The 21,857-nt window shown below is 36.8% G+C and overlaps 3 protein-coding genes across 3 annotated transcripts; 2 read left to right on the top strand and 1 right to left on the bottom strand.

The window, feature by feature from the left end:
- Nucleotides 1-749: 749 nt before the first annotated feature.
- PKNH_1431100 (peptidase family C50, putative) lies at nt 750-16,427 on the top strand (the record flags this gene model as incomplete). Its single annotated transcript, XM_002262158.1, has 1 exon — nt 750-16,427. The coding sequence occupies one exon, from the start codon at nt 750-752 to the stop codon at nt 16,425-16,427; it is 15,678 nt and encodes a 5,225-aa protein (XP_002262194.1).
- Nucleotides 16,428-17,657: 1,230 nt separating this feature from the next.
- PKNH_1431200 (histone acetyltransferase subunit NuA4, putative) lies at nt 17,658-17,972 on the top strand (the record flags this gene model as incomplete). Its single annotated transcript, XM_002262159.1, has 1 exon — nt 17,658-17,972. One exon carries the CDS (start codon nt 17,658-17,660, stop codon nt 17,970-17,972), a length of 315 nt encoding a protein of 104 aa, XP_002262195.1.
- Nucleotides 17,973-18,795: 823 nt separating this feature from the next.
- PKNH_1431300 (uncharacterized protein) lies at nt 18,796-21,474 on the bottom strand (the record flags this gene model as incomplete). Its single annotated transcript, XM_002262160.1, has 1 exon — nt 18,796-21,474. The coding sequence occupies one exon, from the start codon at nt 21,472-21,474 to the stop codon at nt 18,796-18,798; it is 2,679 nt and encodes an 892-aa protein (XP_002262196.1).
- Between the last annotated feature and the right edge of the window lie 383 nt (nt 21,475-21,857).

The raw sequence follows: 21,857 nt of genomic DNA on the forward strand, positions 1-21,857 counted from the left end.
CGAAAAGTAAGATTACTAATTAATTTATGACAATGTAGAGGCAAAGCCATTTATTTATTTTATTTTTTCTGCTACAATGTGAGCAGATTCCTCTCCTGCGTAGTACCCTTTGCGCTTTTTTAAGTATGATGCATTACTAGCTTATTTCATTTCAAACTTATTCTGTTTCTCCTTCTTGTTACTTTTTGATCCGTTTGTCCTTTATGTTTCGTTAAAGTTCAAAATAAGACAAGCGGACGAACTCGGAAAAAATAAGCAAAAGGTAGAGGAGAGAGTAATGGACGAATTAATAAATGGGTGACTGGAGCAGAGCAGTGGAACACATTGAAAGAGGTCTCCATAGCTGATTATCTTTATCGAGCCATAATTTCCTGCAGTATCCAAGGACCATGTGACCCTTTTTTTTTTTTTTTTTTTTTTTTTTTTTGGAGCCATTTTGTGGAGCACTTTTTTGAAGTTTTTTTTTAATTTTTAAGGATGCGCTGCGGAAAAAATGGTCGTCCGGAAAATAGTACTTGAAATAGACAAATGTAAAGGGGACACGAAGCGGCGAAGCCCAGTAAGCCGGTCAGGCGGTTAACACTGCGAAAACAGATAACACTGCTAATACGGTTAAAATTGCTAAAACTGCTAGCAGTTCTAGTACGGTTAATGGTGCTTGCCTGTTGAACCGGAGGACGAGAGAACCAAGCGGCCAAGCAACCGACTGAGGTGCGCATAATAGGCAGATATCATAGGCACGGATAAAAATGATAAGGAAAGAGTCCAATATATACGAGAAGCTGGACCGGATAGTGTGCGATGTGTTGCGAAACATAGATGAAGAAACTAAAGGGGTAGGTGAAGAAGCACATGATAAAGGGGGTACGAATTATGCGGATGAAAAAAGTACAAACGAACGGGTGTATAAAAAATTCTTTGAACTTTTTAACAGGGAGAGTTACATAGAAAAGTTAACACATGACGAATTAGTAGCAACATATAGAGACAAAAATGCACACAAGTATCTATTTTACATGTTCGAGTATTTACATAATAAAATCACCCAAACGAGGAATGTAAGACACGTAGATTTTTTATTTTTGATACTTCGATACATTACGTATCTGTGGTTTCTTCTCTCTAATGATGATAAATTGGTTTTAATATTTTACTACTATTTCAAGTTGGTGGATTTGTTGTTTAATTTAAAATTTGTGAGATGTTCCTTTTTTGTGAATATTTACAATTTGCTGATTTATTTTTATATGAAAGATAAAAGGAAAAAAAAAAAAATTATCTTTCCAGTGAAAAAATTAAGAGAAAAAGAAGCAGGCTTCCACATAAAAAATGTTATATCGGAATTGAACAAAATAATTGCAAATGAAAATGCTCATTTTATGGAGACTGTTGGGAAGAGAAACAATTTTGTGAATCTCCATAGCCATTCCCTGTCATGTGGAAATGCAGAAAGGAAGGAGTTCCCATCGAATACGGAAGAAGATGCATTTACATGTGCGGGTATACAAAATGTGTATGATTACCTATGGGTTGGGTATCACCAAGGGGAAAATGATCCTCATGAGACGAAGCATAAAAATAAACATACGGAAAAAATCGAATCAGATAGTACTGAGGAGGATAAGTCATTTGTTCTGATAACAAAATGTCAAAATTGGAATAATGAGAATCCTATCTTTCCAATTTTTAGCATTTTCTCAGTTACTTCCTCATATAATTTCTTTTTAAACATTACGAAGCATTTATTCAAAATTAGTGTATACGATTTTAGTACCTTTTTTCCCCTCCTAAGTATGCTTAACGTGGAATTTCTACTTTCCCATTTTCACCTTTTTGAAATTTTGCACTATGTCCAAATGGAGGAGATGAACTCGGACATAGGTGACTCCAAAAAGGAAACAAAAATTGTATCAATTAGTTCGAGCCAATTTACACCTTACAAATCGAATGAACAAGTCACCACTGAAGGGAAGGAAAAAACGCTCTCAAAGAACCAAGGGATTTTTTCAAATAATAATAAGAGTAACAAAAAAATTTTATGGAATATCCTTTTTGAAGAGCTAAAAAAGGTATACATTGTAGACACGAAAAATGTGAATTATACATTAAAAATGTTAAAATACTCTTTCAGCTTTTTTCTGTTTGAAGAAAAAATTGTACTAAAGAATAATGAATGGGGAATTCGTGTGATAAAAAAAGGGGAACACACCTTCGCGCAAATTTCACAAGTATATTTAAAAGAATTACTAAAATTTAGCCTCTCCTTTGTGAATAATTTAATGAGCTCAATTACGCTAAATGAGGAAGTCGTGTTTAAGGCCATTTCTTACGTGTTTTATTTGCTTTCGAAATTGATATGCAACACGATTAATAACTTAAGGAAATATATTTTGCTTAATAACGATAATAACCTTGCCCTCGTTGCGCTAATTACGTATATTTATAAATACTTCAAAAGGGTTTACCTGGAGAAGAACGCAGCGGGCGATGTGCACAAAGGGAACGCTGGAGCAGTTGGATGTATTGAAGATCAGAATAAGTTGAAATACACATTTGTGACACTTGAAAAAGTATACCAGAAAATTCAAGAGTGTTTGTATGTCGTCCTAACTGTTGACGAATCTGTTGAATCGAATATCAAAAAAAAGTTAGTGCAATGTAGTGATGGAGGGATGCCCTATTCTGATGGGCCCCAGGGCTCCAGACAGAATGCAGATAACTGCGACCTGTACTTTTATATCATTATCAAGATCAATAAAATGAACATGTTTTATTCCAACTTGGAAATTATCAAAATACTCTCACAGAAGGATAAAAACGTGTTCAGAAAATATATATACACCATTAACAAGAACAATGAAAATTTTTGCTCTTTTTTTTCGTGTTTATTAAATATTGACTATAAGGAAAATCAGCATGAGCTGCTTTTAAAAAAGTACATGTCCAATTTGAAGGAAAAAAAAAATTATAAAAATAAAAAGTTAATCAAGCTAATGAAGCCTTATCATTCCCCCCTCAAGTACATCATTTTGAAAAATGAAATAGACCAAGATGGAGCAAAAAAGAGTTCCGCAAGGAAAAGCACCCTGGGAGTCAATTTCCCTCACAGGGATTACGATATTCATACTTTTGAGGGCGATAAGAGGAAGGTTATTGATTTGCGTGTTAGAAGGAAGAGCATGTATGATTTTGGGAGAGGCGAAAAGGGAGGTAATCCTTCCAGTTCTCTCCAACGTGACCATGTGATGAATGGCCACACTGTAGATGGAGACACAGTAGATGACATCACAACGGATGAAACCTCATCCCATGAGACATTATCGGATGAGAATACCACCGATGGCGAAGAGGATAAACCCAGTAATAACCCAGCAAACTGTCCAGATAGAGGTTGTAAGGACTACTTTTCCGAGGGACTGAAGCGGGCGAGAGCTTCTAGCTCGCATGCAAAGGTAAAAAAAAAAGAGATGCCAATATTTGAAAATTCGATCCTTCGAATAAGGAAGAAGCAACTGGACAAAACCAACATAGATTTTAAAAATGTGTGCCATAGTATGACTATGGCCATTAAAAGATGCATACTAATCTCAGACAGTATGATTACCTACTTCAAAACTTACCATGGTTTTGAAGCTAACTTTAACATTTACATCTGCAAAAATATATATATTAATTTTTTAAGAGTTTGCCTCCTATGCGCCAGTCTCTTTTCGTACCTCTGCGTGAAGCTTAACTATGACGAGATCTTGAAGCAAATGTACGACTCAAATTTAATCATAATGTCATACAATATTTTTGACAAATATATAAGTTTCGTGTTGGACCAAGACGTCAAGCGATTGCGCAAGTATAAAAATGTGTTGCAGGTGCCTACCAGGCAATTGAATAGGGGGAAGACAGGAGCTGGACGCTCCTCTGAGGCTACCTCTTCAGTGAATGCGTCGACCGCGGTGAAAGAACAGAAGGAAAGCTTCTCCACGGTTACAGCCTATACGCAGCTGCACCGAGATGAGATTTATGACGTGTTAGGTGCCCGAGGAAATCAAGGCGGAAGGGGTTTCTTCCTGTCGGATCAAGACGAATTCATCGAGACGATCTACTTGAACACTTTCATGATTGTGATAAATGTCATTTCAGTTTGGGAACTATACCTAGAAATTCCTGTGGAGGTTCTGAACAAAATGAAGTACACCTTTTTCGAGCTATTTTACAACACGACAATTAAAATCATAAAGTTTATAAAAAAGGATAAGGGATTTTTCTTCCTACTGAACATTCTAAAATTTATTTATCTCAAATTTGTAAGCCTTCCTTTTAATCCAATAAACATACACACCTCAATAAAACTGCACGACTTTTACGACTTTCTCATTAATGATGGTGAGGAAGATGTGAAGAAAGAGGAGGAGCAGAAATTTAATAGTGAGGATATGTACATGAATTCAATTAGCCCCCTGAAATTTTTGATTAACCCAGACAATGAGGCACAGAGAAATAATCTTATTAACAGTGTACAAAAATTAAACATACACCCTGATGACCATGTACTATCAAACGAGCATGATTACAATACATTTAGTGTAAATAAAAAGAAGAGGGTAAGCATGGGCGGTTTAGTTCCCGTGTTTTTAAATAACAATCGTAGGAAGAGGAGAAGGACGAGCGTTGGCCCTTACACCTCATATGACAGCCTTGAAAATAACGATAACGGTTCCTACTGCACGGTTAGGAATGGCGTCTCTACGGAGCACGCACGAATGGATGATCAAACAAGCACCAGGGTAAAGTATGATTTGGGCGGAGGAGAATACGAAAGTGAAAATATTCACGTCAAGGACAGTAATATCAATGACAGTATCAATGTGACACCGAAACGTAATTATGACTATGCACAACCAGAGGAACGGAAAGAGAGCGAAAATTTTAGAAACACCTACCTAAGCAACTACTACATCCCGCACATCGATCTGCTATTCATCATTGTGGATTTGGAAGTTTTTCACTACTTTGAAAAGAAGGAGTATAAGAAAATAATTTTTTCCGTGGAAAACACCTTCAAGAGCATTATCAGCAAATGTGACTATAACACTAAGGAGTATTTACGATCATCCATTTCGTACATTTACAACTTTTATCAACAAGTGCATCTTAGTGACAGCAAAATTAACATCCAAAGTTGCACCGTAATTAGGCACATATTTAACCTTTACATCAAATCTAAGGTGTTCTATTTGAGCAAAAAAATAAAAAAAAAATTAGCACACTATAGGAGTAGCTACAGCAACGATGGGGAACTAAAAATGGGTTATAACAAAATTTATGACAGCCTTTTTAGCAGTGAAAAGTGGAAGAACTTTTTTTACATTTTTTACGAAAGCGACAATCTAAGACAGAATAAAAGAATGGAAATTATCAACAATCTCCTGATTGTACACATAAACACTTTGCTTTTCTTGATATTTTATGAATACCTATCCAAGTATGTGACTAAAAAGTTCATATTTTTCTTCCGATTCTTCCTATTTTTTTTTAACAAATTGTGTGTTGCCATTTTAAGTTTGGTGAATTCGTCAAATCACCTCGAAATTTTTAACCTTTTCGATTGGCAAAATATTGCCCGAGAAAACTACGCACAGGATGAGGAACAATTGGCTAACAAGATTAGGAATGCCATTCGTCTCGTTCAAAATTGCTCCGTATACCCACAGGATGAGGAAATATTTCCCCAGAAAATTTATAGCAAGAGGGGAAGACACACTAATGTTAACGGGAGAAGTAACCCAATTGTCATGGTCGACATTGATGAGCTCCTAGTCACCTACATTCAGCTAAATTTTACGTTTTGCAGATCGTGCTGCTTTTTCATTTTCTTCAAAAATGTCTGCTCTCAAAAGTATGAGAACATTTTGAAGGAGAACTTCACTAGTACATATTTTGAGCGGTTTAAGAATAACAGGGATTTGTTCGACCCTATCGATGCTGTAAAGGATGAAAAGACCAGCAGAAATGACAATAACTGGGGGGTAAGCCACACCGCAGAAGAGTTTGCCCCTAATGAAGAACCAAATGTAAATGACTCCTTTGACGATGAATCGGACGACAATTGCAGAAGCGACTCCAGCAGCTCAGGTCTGTCCCAATCGAGCTTCACCCTCATAGAGTATACAGATTATTCCAAAAATGAAGATTATATTTTTCTAGAATTTATTTTAGAAAAAATAGAAGAAATGGACGTGGATTATTACTACAGCAATGTACTTAACAATTGTTACTATGTGATCAAAATAGAAACACTTTATAATTACATATACAAGAATGAGCAGCTGTTGAGAAGATTTTCTTTCCTAAATAATGTGTATTATTTGTATAAGCTCTACTACCACATGTTTGTTTGGTCTTCCAATAAAAGTCATGTCATGGATAAGAAAGACGTCGCTACTGAGGGAATCAACGGAGAAAAAAAATTATCGAAATTGTACAATGACATCTTTTACCTGTTCGATGTGAACCGCATTTTGGGAGAAACCTTCTGCAGCAAGTATGTACACCTGATTGATCAGGCCGGGGTCTCCGATTTCACTCCGAGTGGAGGAACACCTGACAAAATTGCCAAAATGTCTCCCCCCCACGGCTATGCAAATGATTATGGCGCAACTGAACGGAGAAGCGTCGAAGAATCGCCCTACTTTTTGTGCGACATTTACAACTTCAAATTGAAATTGTTCCACCCGCTAAATTTTGAAAAAAGACACTTAGCCAAAGGAAAGAAAAAAAACACATTCGATAACTTTCTAATGGTTAACAAGAATTATTTACTGGACTTAAAGCATAAGTATGGCAAAATTAAGAAGTACATAAATAACTACATGGTGTACTTGTACCATATAATTCTTCACTTTTATTACAATGAATATGGCATAGATAGGGAGAAATTATCCTTTCACTATATTGTGTACTCATTTCAAAGTGCGTTTGACACGCTTAACAGTAATATATTGTGCAGTCGTCATGACACGGTGTGCTCCTCCTCTGTCCAGGGAGTTGGCAATGAAAAGGGTACCCCTCCTTACGTCCCACCTTTCAATATCATTTCAAAATGTGAATTAAAAAAAAACATACTTCTGATTTTCGACATTTTAAATAATATATATGATGTATACCATGGTAACATATTTGAAAATTCCAAGTGGGCAGATTCCATTGTAACACAAATTGACACAAAGCTTATCGGCTATCTCAGCGAAATATACAAAATTGCCTATCTGTACAAAATGTATCATTGTTGCATGTGTATTTTGGTACTCTGCCTCTTGTTTACATCCAAATTTTGGCTAATTTATGTATTTAACGAGAAGCATCCATGTGGGCAACAGGTTGGTAGTTGTCATACCGTCGGGGGGCATAGCGAATATTATCAACCTGCCACTAGAGGGAAGCGAAAGGTAGGGAGTAAGCCAAAGGAGAAGAGCGTAGATAAGGGAACGCTGCTTCAAAATGGTGCAAACCTCGGACGTGGTGCGAGCAGGAGAGGAAAACCCAAAGAGGGTTCTTATGAATCAAATGAAGAAATGACAGGAAGCCCCAAAGGAAGGAGAGCATATATACTAACCGGAATTTACGACAAAATTTTGTCTAAAAGGAATGAAGTTAACACGAAAGAGATATACAATGATTTGCACAACTATATGCAGATGCTAATCGTTTGTACTTCCATATTTTATCTCTCATTTTTATGTATAGAAAAGATACAGAAAAATTTGCAAAATATTTATCTCCTTAACTGTGCTAATAGTTTGTATAATTGCTACGTACAGTTTTATGAATATATTGAGAAATTTTGCAAAGAGCACTGTGAAGATAAGCTGTACGCGTCCTCCCTCTTCTTTGACACTTTCCACTTAGACCTGATAAACTTGAAACTTCAAGCTCACGTAAAAGCAGGAAGGTACAAGGCCGAAATGAGAAAAATGAAGAAAATATTATGCGAATCGTCCTCGAGGGTGAGTGCAGATTCCGAGGGTGGGGTCACTACTATGCCACGCAGCGAGCATAGCAGAGAAAGGAACAGAAGCACTTGGGATAAGGCGCAGGTAGATTTATTCTCCAATTTTCCATATCTGCTCTACTACAACGAAAATGCAAGCATGGAATGCATATCCGACTTAAGGAGGACGGAGAAGAAATACCAAAACGATGGTAAAAACTTTTTCAAAAATAACATTTGCCTATATTTTAATATGGTAAGATATTTGTATAAGAAGAGAAGCAAGTACACGGGTTTGCTTCCATTTGTCAATTCGTACATTATCTCGATAGTAACGCTGATGAAATTTACCATTGGTAAGTATTTTTCGAGTTTTAATGTGTCCTTCGATTTCTTTTCTCTAAAATTTGAATATCCAATAAAGCAGTTCGACATGGATATGCTCACTAAAGTAAAAAAAACGGATGACGAAAAGGAAAATATTAAGTTAACTAACAAGGCTATATTGATGAATCTGGAAAATCTCTACTGTAATATGTTCCTAAATAAGGATATGTGTTACCAAATAAAATTCGTTTATACATATTACAAAAAAATTTCGAGCATTATGTACAAAATGAATAATTTTGTACTGAGCTATTATTATTTAAAGAGAAACATTCTGTTCGTATGCGATTTGATTTACCTTCCAGACGTTGTTCATAATTATTTGCTTCTCATGAATATCATTTTAAAGAGTGGAAGAGAGAGAATCGAATTGCTAACGCAGGAGGAGATTTTCTTCGAGAACTTGAACAACCAATTGAGTATTTATTATAAAAAAAATTTGGACCAAGACACAGACACAGAGACAGATGCGAATTATGCAAAGGATAAAACAGTCAAAGATGTAAACGATTTTAAAATTTATGAAGACAGTGATTTTTGCAATATTGATTATGTGAAAACACCTCTTAATACTTACTTAACGAAGAGGCATATTTATGAGTACAGAAATATGTTGAATCAATTTTTGGCCTACTTAACGTTTTTGATGAAAAATCCTGACCATTCTCTTATATTGTCGACTAAGCGTAGAAGGGAGATACTCCACATGTTATGTCTAATCCTTTTTACGAAGAGGAGAATGAATTACTTTTGCTGCAGCAAAGCCCGTCCGAAAAAATCAAAGGATGTGGCTACTAACGGCAAAGGCACCTCCTGTAACCATGACAATGCAAAACTATCAGGGAAAAAATGCACAAATGAGAAAAATGAAAATAGGAGCGATCAGGATAGGGTGATGTCCCAGAATGTTACGAAAGAAAATCCAGACAACCATAAAATAAAGCATTTTGAAAAAAACTTTTTAATATGCTTCAACAACTGTAACGAAAAAAAAGAAGAAACATTTTTTAATTTCTTCCTCGAAAAATTATTTATCATAAGTAACATCGACACAGATGTATTCGATGTCGAGCTAGAAGATGAAGAGCAAGTTGAGTCTCTCATAAAATCTCAAGTGTTACGTGATGTAAGCAATCTTAATTTTGTTCACCCAGGAGTTGTCCACTCGAACGATAGTTTCCTTAACGTGGGAAATGAAATTTCGAGTGAACAAGAAAATGCAGCCCAAAATATCGAACGGAAGACAAATCAGACCAATTGCATAGAGGAAGAAATTCATCTTGAGTGCCATCGAAGCGCTAATTCCTACTACTCTTTTAAAATTAACGACATTTCAGTTTTGAATTACCTATATTTAAATTACAACTTTGAACAAAACTTAACTTACACAGAGAATTACATTACTAATAGATTTTTCATATTTAACTGCAGAAAAATGAATATATATTTTGTGAAAATATTGCTATACTATATCAACTTGATATTTTTAAAAATAAAAAATATTTTCTGTGATGATTGCGTTTACACCATTAAAAAACAGCAGTTCCTTAACTCCTCAGCGAATGATTGCTCTAGGAACATTTTTTTTTTCTTGTTCATAAATCTTTTTCGCTTTTTCAATTTTTCCAATAGAACTTTGAGTGAGTTGTGCGCAAACTATTTCCCCGGAAATAAAAATTATGCCTCTTGTCTAGACGAACTATATCGGAGTAAGAAATATGGTGATCTCTTAATGGAGGTTTATGCAAATGATGGAAAGCGCATCATCGAAGACACAAAAACACATAATGAGGAAGACAAGGAAAACAACTCTGATTATAATCTAGCAAATGGACTAGACAAAATGTTGATGATTAATTTTTTTGAAATTTTTTTATACCCACATAAAAATTGCAGCCTTTTGGAAGTGCTAACTGTGTGCTATGAATTCTTGATAAACATGAAAGACGATAAATGGAGAAAACTAAGGAAAAGAAATAAACATAAAATGTACGCACTGTTAAAAACGGCGGTTACCGAATGGCAGGATCGAAACAATCCATCTGTTTTTTATTTCCAAATTATCTTGGTGCTGTTATCCTTGCTGCTCCACTACACGTGCAAAGGGGCGCTCGTGCATGAAATGAGGAAGGTGGCCCAGTTTTTCCTAGACTTTGTGTTTTTTTTTATAGAGAATATAAAGAACAATTTGATCATTCTGCAGATAATTGAAGCCTACGGAGAGGGACACACAGATGGTTGCGCAGATAATCAGACAAATGATCACACAGATGGTCCCGTAGATGGACACACAGATCGTCACACAGATCGTCACACACTTGGATATCCATGCGCGAGGCGGACCCAAGTAAATCTCCTAAAATTCTACTTCCGAAAACTGCTGTCCCTGCTATACCTCTACACGGACGAGCTAATATTGTACACTATCAAAAATAATATAGACCAGGAAATCAGCCAAAAAAATTACTACAGGAAGCATGCCCACGAAAATTTAAATATAGAAACGATATGTAATTATGAATACATATGTCAATCGAATTTGAGCGAACTTTGCTTCTATTGGGATTACGCAATAGTGTCGATGAGCCACGATAAGAGTGATCTGTACATTTCTCGTTGCTTTAAAAACTTCCTCTTTGTGCTAATTCGAATTATTAGAGAGGAGACGCATAATGCGGGGCAATTCAGTGGGGAAAATGAGGCTGCCACTAAGGGGAGGAGAAATTATGGAGACAAGAATGACAAAAGGAGAGATTCCCATATTGAGGAGGATAAAGAATGTTTCAATTTTTACAGTAAAATAAATAACCTTTTTTCCATTTTGAATGATGAAGATTTATGCGAGCGGTTATTCATTCAGTGGGGGAAAGTCTCCTTAAGTGATAGCACAATAATGGGATGCCTAAATAAAAATGCAAACATTTCGACAGATGATGCACACGAAGTGTATGCAGTTAAGAAGGGCAATTTGAACCACCATTCGGATGGATACAATGGAGCACCTCCTAGTAATATCATCAAGTCAGAAAATGGACACTCCAGGGGTGAGACGATTATCCGTGAAAATGCCACACATGGGAAGGGTAAGCATAGCAAAGTAAGAAACCCCACGGGGAAACATTTTGAAAATGATAAAATGGGATTTGAGCAGTTACACAACCCCCCCACAGTAAATATTTTTTTCACATCCATGGGAAAAGGAGGAATGGAAATAACTAACGAGCTTGGAGAATCAAACAAAATAACCAGAGATAAAAGTAGCTATTCCTCTGCACCGTATTTGTCGAATGAGAAGGACCAGGTAACAAAGGACATTCAACTTGTGAAGTTCTTCTCGCGTTTGTACAAAAATGCCGATAGATGCATTGAGAACAAAACCAGTGAATATTTCCACGTAGAAAAAATACACCTAAATATCGAAAGGTTCCCTATTAGGGAAAAATGGAATTACATCAAGAAATTGGAAAAAATATTAAAGCAATATCAGCATATGATAAAAATAATGTGCGAAATTTTACACGAATCCAAGAACGTGGATCGAAATAAAAGTAATTTAAAAATGTTCATAGATTTGTGGTGGAATAACAGATACACTCTAGAGCAGCATTTAAAGATACTGAATTTAGATATCTCCAATACGCTTGGATTTTCCATCCATAAATTGATGTCCATTCCGTTGATCTCTTTAAATATAAGAACCAACATAGTGCTAAACAACAGTGCCAACTGGAGAGATGATGACCAGAAGGAGGTATGCACCCGCACTGATAAAGATAGCACACAGGTCAACAGTGCATATAATACCCTGTCAATTGTTAATAACCAGAAATATTATTTGAGTACCAATTTTGATTTGTTCCTGGTATTATACTACTATTCTCACATGCTCAACATCATAGCGTGGATTAATAAGTGGGGGAGGTACTTTGTTCCTTCCCGATATTGGGATACTGTGCATTTTGTCAATGTCCTCCTAAACTTAACTGTTTTTTCTATCGTGTTGAAGAACTGTAATGTACAAATTACTCATGCGAAGAGGAAATACTTAAGATGGGGAGGCATTTTGGATGGCCACCCGAGCCGAATGGACAAAGGTGAAAGCACCCTCATTGGTAGCAACATGCCTGGAGACACTGCGAATGGAGTGGATTCCTTTTCATCTCGTAGTGTAACCAAGGGGAGGAATGATAATAGGAGAGCTTCGAAAAGTTTGATCCCCTTTGATAAAAACGTCGTAACATCCTATTTGCCCTTCATTAATAAAGACATCGAAACGATTCTATTTTTGGAGGAAAGGAAAAAAAAAAACAAAAGGACAAGTACAGAAGTAGGTCAACCATATTTACTTGATATAAACCCACCAAATGAAGGAAAAAAACGGACAATTGTTTCGAGTACCCATCGATGGAGTGTGAATCTTCAAGAAGGAATTAATCAAAATGACGATTGCCATTCTACATATAAAAGTATGCACAGGGAGGGAGTCGAACATGTGGAGTCCATCTCAACTGTGGACAACAAGTACAGAATTGTTATACCCAAAAGGGAGAGTGAATCTGCCTACCCGCATAACAGCCACCACCACAACAACCACAACAGCCACAGCCATGAGAAAAAAGGCAGGAGAAGAACTATCAATGTAATCAGTGAACAAACGAGCAATAGGGTAGACAGCTATTGTGTGGATAGATGTTCGATTTATAAAAGCGAAAAACAGAGCAGAGATGAAAAAAAGGTAAATTCAACAATATATGGATATGTGAGTCCCCTAAAAACAAATATTTTTGAGCACATAAAGAATGAAGACCAAAGTGAGATACTGACAAAGGAGGGGAAAAGAAAAAGAACTACCGTGGCAGGAACGTTAAATTTGGATTATGTGAAAAAACAAGAGAATAAAGATGAAAAAAATAAAGAAAATATTTATTTAAAATATTTGGATTTAAAAAAAAAATGCGACAGGGGAGTACTGAAATGCTCTTTCCTAAAATTAAGGATGTACTTGTATAATATACTTATAGATATTTTCGAAAATAATAATATACATCCCAAAAATATTTTTAACCTTTTTAACATCATTACTCATTCGTTCATTATGGATGTTATCAAATGCACCATGGTAGATGATGAACTCGATCATGAACGATTAACATATGTGAAAAACGTAGAACATAGGAGAATCAGGAAAACCCCCGTCGTTGTGTATATACATAACAATTTGAATAGACTTCCCTTTGAAAATTTGGAACCTTTAAAAGATTCCTACATCGTGCGGGGGGTCCACAAAGCGGTCACTGCATATTTGTACGGAAGGGTGATGGCGAAGATTAAAGTAGAGGAATCCAAGGTGAAGAGGCTATCCCTTTCGAGTACACCTCAAGCAGAGATGGACGCAGCGGCAGCGGAGGAAGAAGAAGAAGGGGAAATGGAGGTAGGCAAAGGAACTCGCCAAAATGATGACGAATCGAACAATTCTGACCACCAAAGTGACGATTCTCACATGGATGAGTACATAAAGCAGGAATACTCAAAAAAGTGGAAAATTGATAATGCTAAAAATGTGTACCAAATGAACAGTAGTACCCATCTTACCAGCGTGGATTTACGTTGTTCCCATCCCACCGAATGGAAAAGAAAAAATTCTGACATGCCCAAAAGCATCATAGAGCATTGTAACACCACCCAATTGTATAATAAAAACGAGGAAAATAAAAACGTTTCCAAAAAGAAAGGAAGAAACTCCCTTTCGTATATATTAACGCACCACATCGAGGTCTCCAAAAATTATGAAAAGAATAACGATAAATACCAGCATGAGTTTAACACGTATCAGGTCAAAGCGTCCAATCGTCATGATGACCAGGGCAAGGTATCATCCCAAGAGAATCGCCAAAACGCGTTGAAATCACAACGGAGAAATACGCTAACTCCATATGGACATGAAACTCTCAACATCACAGGACACCTTGACGATAATTATGACACACGGATAGTGCAGGCAAAGGGAAAAGGCAGATACAGCTTGGTCGTTTCGAGTGAAGAGGCGAAAGATCATCTGAAAAAGGAACACATTCACGATAAAGACAATCCAGGTGAGGGCGCACAGGATACAGACACAAAGGAGGTGCGTGGGAAGAGACAAGGTAAAAAAAGCTCACGAAAAAGTATTTGCATTGAACACTCCTTCTTAAACCCCTTCAATAATAATAATACTAAAAAGGGTCAAGTTGGCATGTCATTTAGCGGGGACCACTTTAATGGTAAAGATAGTTGCAGAAAAAAAAAGGGGGAAAAAAAACTGTCCAATAGATCACCAGAGGAGAAACATCAATTGAGATTATCACATTCTGCTAAAAGGAGGGGTAGTATTAAACGGATAAACCCTAATTCGTCATGTCCGTCTTACCATTCTCGCTCATCTTGCGCGTCGTCTCATCCGCTGTCGTCTGAATCCGAATCTGAATCCGCTTCATCAGTGGAACTAATTCAAAATGAAGAAGAACTGAGAAAAATATTCATGAGTGCGAGAAAATCGATGAATATGCACAACATGATGGGTTCTTACAAAAATGAAGAATACAGTTTTTTCCGTTTTAAAAAAAAAAGAAAAAAAAGTGTAAGTGAATCAGAAGCCTACTTTGATGAGGAAAAGAAATTTTCAAGTTCGTGCGTAGATGACGCTAAAAGGGATAATAAAAGGAGAAGCTATTCGGCAGACCCGGATCATCATTCAAAGGCGTCCAAAATGAAATACGTAAAGTACGTTCCTTACTACATTAAGAGTTCCAGATTAGTGGATCCCAAAAGGAGTAACATTTTTTTTGTTATTAACCCTAATGGGGATTTAAAAAGAACGGAAGATGCTACATACCCTTTCATTTATTTTAAAAATAAAGATAAGTACAAATATAAAAATTGGAATGGCTACTTTGGCAAAGTGCCATGCGAAAAAACTTTGCTGAAACATTTGTGCTGTGATGACTTGTATGTATATTGCGGTCACCAGGGTGGTGAGCAGTATATCAAAAAAGACATAATTCAAAATGCCATTTTGCGTTATGAAGACCCCTTGGGTGAAGGCGAAAAAGTGGAGGAAGCTAAAGAGGGAAACCCTAAGAAAGAGCAAAATCGACATGGCCGAATCGCAAAAAGTAATACAAGGAAAACGGAAAATAAAGATCCCCTTTTTACTCAAAATAAGGACAAAAAGAGAAGAAATTCATGCAATTGGAAGGCAGAAAAACGCATTCTGGATAAGGGGATGAAGAGAAAATCTGTTGGAGATATTTTCAACATTCACAGCACCAGTGAAAGTAGCGATGCTTTATGCACACAGACAGAGATGGAAGATAATGAAAGTAACCGTGTCGGTGATCCATATTTTTCGACAAACCCCAATGATGGCATAAACTCGTGTGTTTTTTTAATTGGATGCAGTTCAGGGTTGTTGTCTTCACATGGTTTTGACTTAGACGTATGGGGCACCCCGTACGATTACATAGTAGGTGGGTGCGTTTTCGTTTTTGGCAATTTATGGAATGTGACAGATGGAGAAGTTGACGGATTTACGCAAAACTTTTTCTGGAAATGGACACAGCCAAATTCTTCATCTTTATTTTGCTCCAACTATAATTATAACAGTGTCCAGATGGAAAAAGTTTCAACATTTTGCTTTCGCTTTTTCGCAAAAATTTTAAGGGGGGTCTCAGAAATTCATATGCGCGAAGAAGACGCAGAATGGGACAGAAACTGCTGGAAGGATGACGATAATGACCATAAGGGCAGCAGTGACGATCTCCTAATTGAAGTGGGGGATAATTTCGTTACCATCAATTTTCACACTTACACATACTTGAAAAAAAATTATTTTTTTTATAAATATTTCCAAAAGTGCTACAATTGCAACATCGTTTTAAACCAAAATCTTTTTAGTATAAATCAGAACCGGAAGTACTCCTGGCTTAGTATGACAGAGGCTTTAGCGGAGGCCAAGCAATTTTGTCGTTTGCCCAACACGACCGGATCAGCCGTTGTTATTTATGGTCTACCCTTGTAAAATATAACGGGAAAAAAATCGGTGCCTGTGTTTTTCGAATTTTTTTTTTCTTTTTTTTTTGTGATCCATTCCATTGCAATTTTTTTATTTTCATATATTTCAGTTTGGCTTAATGTTTTTGTAAATTTTGTAAAAGAATTATATTTCCTTTTTTTTTTTTTTTTTTATGTTTTCTGTACTTAGCTAACGCGAGGAGCTCTTCACGTACGAACCATACAGGTACACATGTGGTACATGTGTACTCACTGTGGATAGGATGAAGGTGCCCCCTTTTTGTGCTTTCCACAAAGTACCTTCTTCTCTAATTACCCCCTTCCTTAGCAACTGAGTGGCAGGGAACAAGTTTATACAGTTCCCTTAGCCTCCCCATTTCTTTTTTATTCTGTTCATAATTAAGGGTGAAAAATGAGATAACTAGAACGATGTTTAGCCAGGGGAACATATGTATCTGCAGAGGTAGGTCAATTATTTCTGTGCGGATCATTTACAGAAGGTTTTACAACCAAACCCGCTGTTGTGTGGGAATTTGTAAGGGAAGTGTGGATGAGAAAAATGGTGGGGGAATGCCTTCCCAAGAGTGAACATACAAAAGTACATGTGCAAATGCGCAGGAAGTGCTCAAAATGGATGAACATATGTATCAATGTGTAAGACGGAATCAGGCATTTACATGTGGGGCGCAGTTTCGATATCGCTTGACGTTAGAAATACTCTACCGAGGAAATAGCTGCACATTTCATCCGCAATATTGGAACATGTGCAAAAAAGTAAAGAGGAAAAAAAAAAATGTTAACAAGCTTCTTTAGCATAATAAATCTACAGAAGTGTGAAGGCACAATTTTATGGTTCCACATTGAACCACTGAGCAGAATTATTGCGCGTATTTCTGGCCCCACTGTGCATTCGCCAATTTTGCAAAAAAAAAAAAAAACGAACTCCTCACAAAAGGGGGAAAATTTTAAATAATTTTTTTTTTTTTTTAACCCTTCAAAAGTATATAAATTCGCATTATGCATAAATGGATAACCACATTGTATGCATAAAAAAAAAAAAAAAAAATGTAGCCTTTTTGCGTAAAGTTCCAGTACTCCAAATGAGGTAAATTAATTTAAAAAAAAAAAAAAAGGGAAGGCATATTTTGTGAGGAGGGCAAAATATTTAGTAAACCCTTGCTCACTCTGCCAAAGCATTCGTGGTACTTCCTTTTCCTATTTTTACTAAACGGCGAAAATGAAGCATAAAGTTAAACGTGATATAATCAAGTGTAAAAAGAAATTAGAGAACTCCATCAAAGCCTTGGAAGAAAAAATTTTAAGACTTGAAATAGAATATCACCAAAATTGTAATGTTAATGGAGGAAATATAATGAAAGGCTGGGATAATTACATAAAGAGGGCGTCCCTGGAACCCCTATGCTTTAAAACGTTTAGAGATGACTACAACGATGCCTACATAGAGCGAATGCTTTCCCTAACCTCTTGTACCTCCCCCGCTGCTGCCTTCTTTCAAACTGAGAACACCGAAAATGTAAAGTATAAGCATTAAGATTGAAGAGTATATGAAATTTCGCTTACCTCCACAAGAGCAGTAGTGTAAAGCTTCTGGTATCTGGAGATTGCGCTTCAATTGGGTTCGTCCTTGGGGACTGGCTTCTTTTTTTTACTGGAGACAGCACAGATGTGTCATGCGACAGCGTTACATATATCACACAGTGCAGAAGAACGAAACATCGAAACTGTGCCATAACGGCATGTAATAGCTGAATAGAAGGGATATCCCTGCTTCTTAACGTTGACCAAGGGATAAAACTCAATTAGGCAAAACGGCAAATGTCACGATGGAACAAAATGTGTTCATAATGTGCTGCATTTAATTATTAAGTGGAAGAACATCTGTAGAGAAGCTTAAGCGGTGTGTCAATTTTTGAGTCATACTGAGGAATAATTAACGAAGAAACAAAAAAAAAAAAAAAAAAAAAAAAAAAAAAAAATGTTTTCTTTTTTTTTTTTTAAATAACGTTTAAACATAGCGGTGGTATGGGAAAGTACCCCAAGTGACAAATGGGTAAAATTACACAATGGAAAAGGGGTGCACAGCCATAATTTTGCACATAAGCCTACATGTGTGCAAGCATATATAATATATATAAATATATGTTGTTGTTGTTTTTTTTTCTTTTCCTATTTCGCGCGGTGCCCCCTGCGGGGTGATCCTTGCCATGCGGAACTCAACACAGGGAAGCAAACGGCAAACGTTGTTCCGGTTCACACAGCGGAACAACCCCCGTTCTCCATTTTGTTTCGCACGTGACAATTCCTTGAAGAAATGATACACGTGTTCCACTAATGATAAGCAATATTATGCCTTTTCATTTTTGTAAAATTTTTTTTTTAAACAAATTAATTTTAATTTTTTTTTGTAAAAACCTCCTTCTCCTGATAGAATGTTTTGTTCTTTTCCTCTTCGGTCGTATGTACTGATTTGATATATCCTTAATTTCTGACCAACCTTCATTAGGGAGGACCTTAAAAAAACGCCCCTTAAAAAAGAAGGAGTTTTTTCTTCTGGTTTTCCATGGCAATTCCCACAGGGCTTGGTCATTTTGTTCCTTGTCCACTTCTTCATAGTGCTCTCCTTGACTGGGGCACAGGGCTAACTCATTTGAACACTCGTCCTCCGTTTTTACTAACATGGTTTGTAATTTTAGGGACGATTCATTTAATTTACTAAATCCTTTATATACATAAACATCGCATTCCTCCTCCATGGTGAAGTTGATATTTTCACTCGGTCTTTCCTCTGTTTGGGTTTCGCATTTAATATGATGTGTGGGATTTCCTTCATGTTGGCCAATACTTTTAATGGCGCTGATAACTTCTGCTTTGGCGCCATTCGTTGGATCTTCCGTGTAAATGGACAAATTGTCTATGTCATTTTCGTTTCCTCCCTCCTTGAGTAGTCTACCATTTAAAGATGCTTCACCTGGATGGCTTAACAAATTGGGGCTATTTTGTTGTAACTGCTTCTCCTTGCCCGTATCAACATGTAGGAAGTTCTCCTCCTTTTCAATAAAATGTTCAATGGGTAGCCCTGTATATTCTGCTGATAAAATAACGTCATACATTTTTGGTCTTTCGACATAGTTTTTTTTTTTCACGAATTTCTTTTTATCATCCGTTATGGTGATCTTTTTGGCCTTTGGGTGATTCTCCTCCCCCGGCAGGTAGTTCATTCCCCCCGGTAGGTAGTTCATCCCCCCAGGTAGGGAGTTCATCCCCCCAGGTAGGCAATCCATTTCGCTTCCTGTCCCCTGCTGATTCAAATTAGCCCAGTGCGGCACATGTCCCCTCATTTTTAGCTGTATGTACATGTCTTTTTTCGCAGAACATTCTCCCAATAATTTTATATAAGATGACAGATGATATGGGTGGGTCAAAATGTTGGGTAATTTTCTTATTCCAAAATTGTTTTCATAGCGTACAAAGTCGAAGAGCCTTTTTCGGAAGTATTTATCATACATATTGACAATAAAGGATCTGGAAAACGTTGCATACTTCCTTACAAAATTCACTAAAAATGGGATACTCACAGTTTCGTAGCACCTTGAAAAGAGGGCAATAATTTCCGCATTGCTGTTATGGTTTATCGTTTGGCCCAAATAATTTATCATATTTTCGTATGACACTTGAGAGTACTTATCCCTATACATTCCTATTCTGCTTATTATTTTTAGGCACAATTCCGCACTGCAGTTTTTTACAATTTTATAGGCAAACAGGTTATTTAAAACGTCTAGGGGTACACTGTCAATGTCTAATATTTTTATAGTCTCCATTTGGTCATAATTTACATTTCTCGCAAACTTGTGTTTACGACGAGGAGGTTCTTGGGTACTTTGCTTATTTAAAGAATCAATTAATTTCTTGTAATATTTTTCTTTTGCATTTTCATTATTAAATATATTTGTGTCTTTGCTCAAATGTTTGAATTTTTTTGGCAACTCTTGCGATATTTTTAATTTACACAAAATGGAGTTTCTAAACTTCATCAGATTTTTTTCATTTTTTTCAAAAAATTCTTTCATTTTTTCAACTTCCTTCTGTTCCTCTTTGTATATTTCGTTGATAAAGGAGTCCACTTTGTTCTTTCCACTCCATTCTGCAATTTTGCCGTTTGCCTTAATTACCTCCGATAGGTTGATCCCCTCCATGTGGGCGTCATTTATTTTCCCGTTTTTTACTTCCTCCTCTGAGTGTTCATGCGCGTTACTAATTTTTTTTTCCTTTCCCTCCGTAGCATCCTGCGCATTCGTGTAGGACATGTCGTATTTTTTTCCTTCTAAGGGAATAGCTTTTTCGTTGACGCAATTCTGGTTTTCCCTTTCATTGGGGTAACTATGCAAAGGTCCTTCAATGATTGGGCTGCCTTCCTTGTTCACATGGGCATTTTTCCACGACTCCCTATATACGCTATTGGCAGAAGCATGCCAAAGGTTCCCAATTAGGCTGGAGTTTAGGTTGTTCGTGAAGAGCAGTGTGTCTATGTCGTCTTCGAATTCTTCTCCGTCTTCTTCCCCCCTCAGGGATTCATCTTCACCCGGCGGGAATTCATCCCCGTCGTCTTCACGATTAACTTGGTTTAAGTTCACATACGGTTCATCAGTGCCCAGGTTCTCTGCATCTCCGCCTGCCTCCCCCTCATATATGCAAGAATATCCATCCTCAAATGTGTCGTCAAAGGTTCGGTCAAATGTTCGGTCAAATGTTTGGTCAAATGTGCGGCCAGATGCGCCACTCCTATATTCCACATGTTGATGATACTGCAATGTGTTTAAAGTTCCTGCATCATCCCTTCCCTTACCTCCCCCGATTTCACCCCTAAAGGATGGAGCTCCACCATGTGCCCCCTTTTTTTCAGATACCCCATCAATGGAGTAATGTCGCTTGGATATACGGGAATTCCCCTTCCCGTGTTTAAAAGGGAAAGTTACATTAAAGTGTACACATTGCAAGAACCTCTTAAGTAGTAATGTATTTTTTAAGAGCATTTCAAGCGGTTGGCATTTCATTCATTTTTTTTTTAACTTCCTACTTGAGGGAACAACCTGATTTGTGCGCGTGGTAGAAATGGTCCTCGAAAATTTCGCTATTTTTATAGAGGTGGCCTTTTTTGCAGTTGTGCCTATATCCCTTAATTGTGTAGATCGTTTTTTCGCAATTTTCAATTAAATTGCAACATTCTTTTTTTAACACTTTATTTAAACTACTTAGCCTTCTTGTTTTTAATATTTCAAGCTGTAAAGTTGCACTTCCTGCAATTCGGGGTTTGAACGCGGCCGTTCGGAGTTCGCTAAAAAGGAAGGCTCTTCGCGGAAAATATACTCGGGGCGCTTTCGCATTTTTCCGCATCGCGAACGAAGTTAAATTTGGA

This window comes from Plasmodium knowlesi (assembly GCF_000006355.2).
Source record: "Plasmodium knowlesi strain H genome assembly, chromosome: 14".
NCBI classification, from domain to species: domain Eukaryota; phylum Apicomplexa; class Aconoidasida; order Haemosporida; family Plasmodiidae; genus Plasmodium; species Plasmodium knowlesi.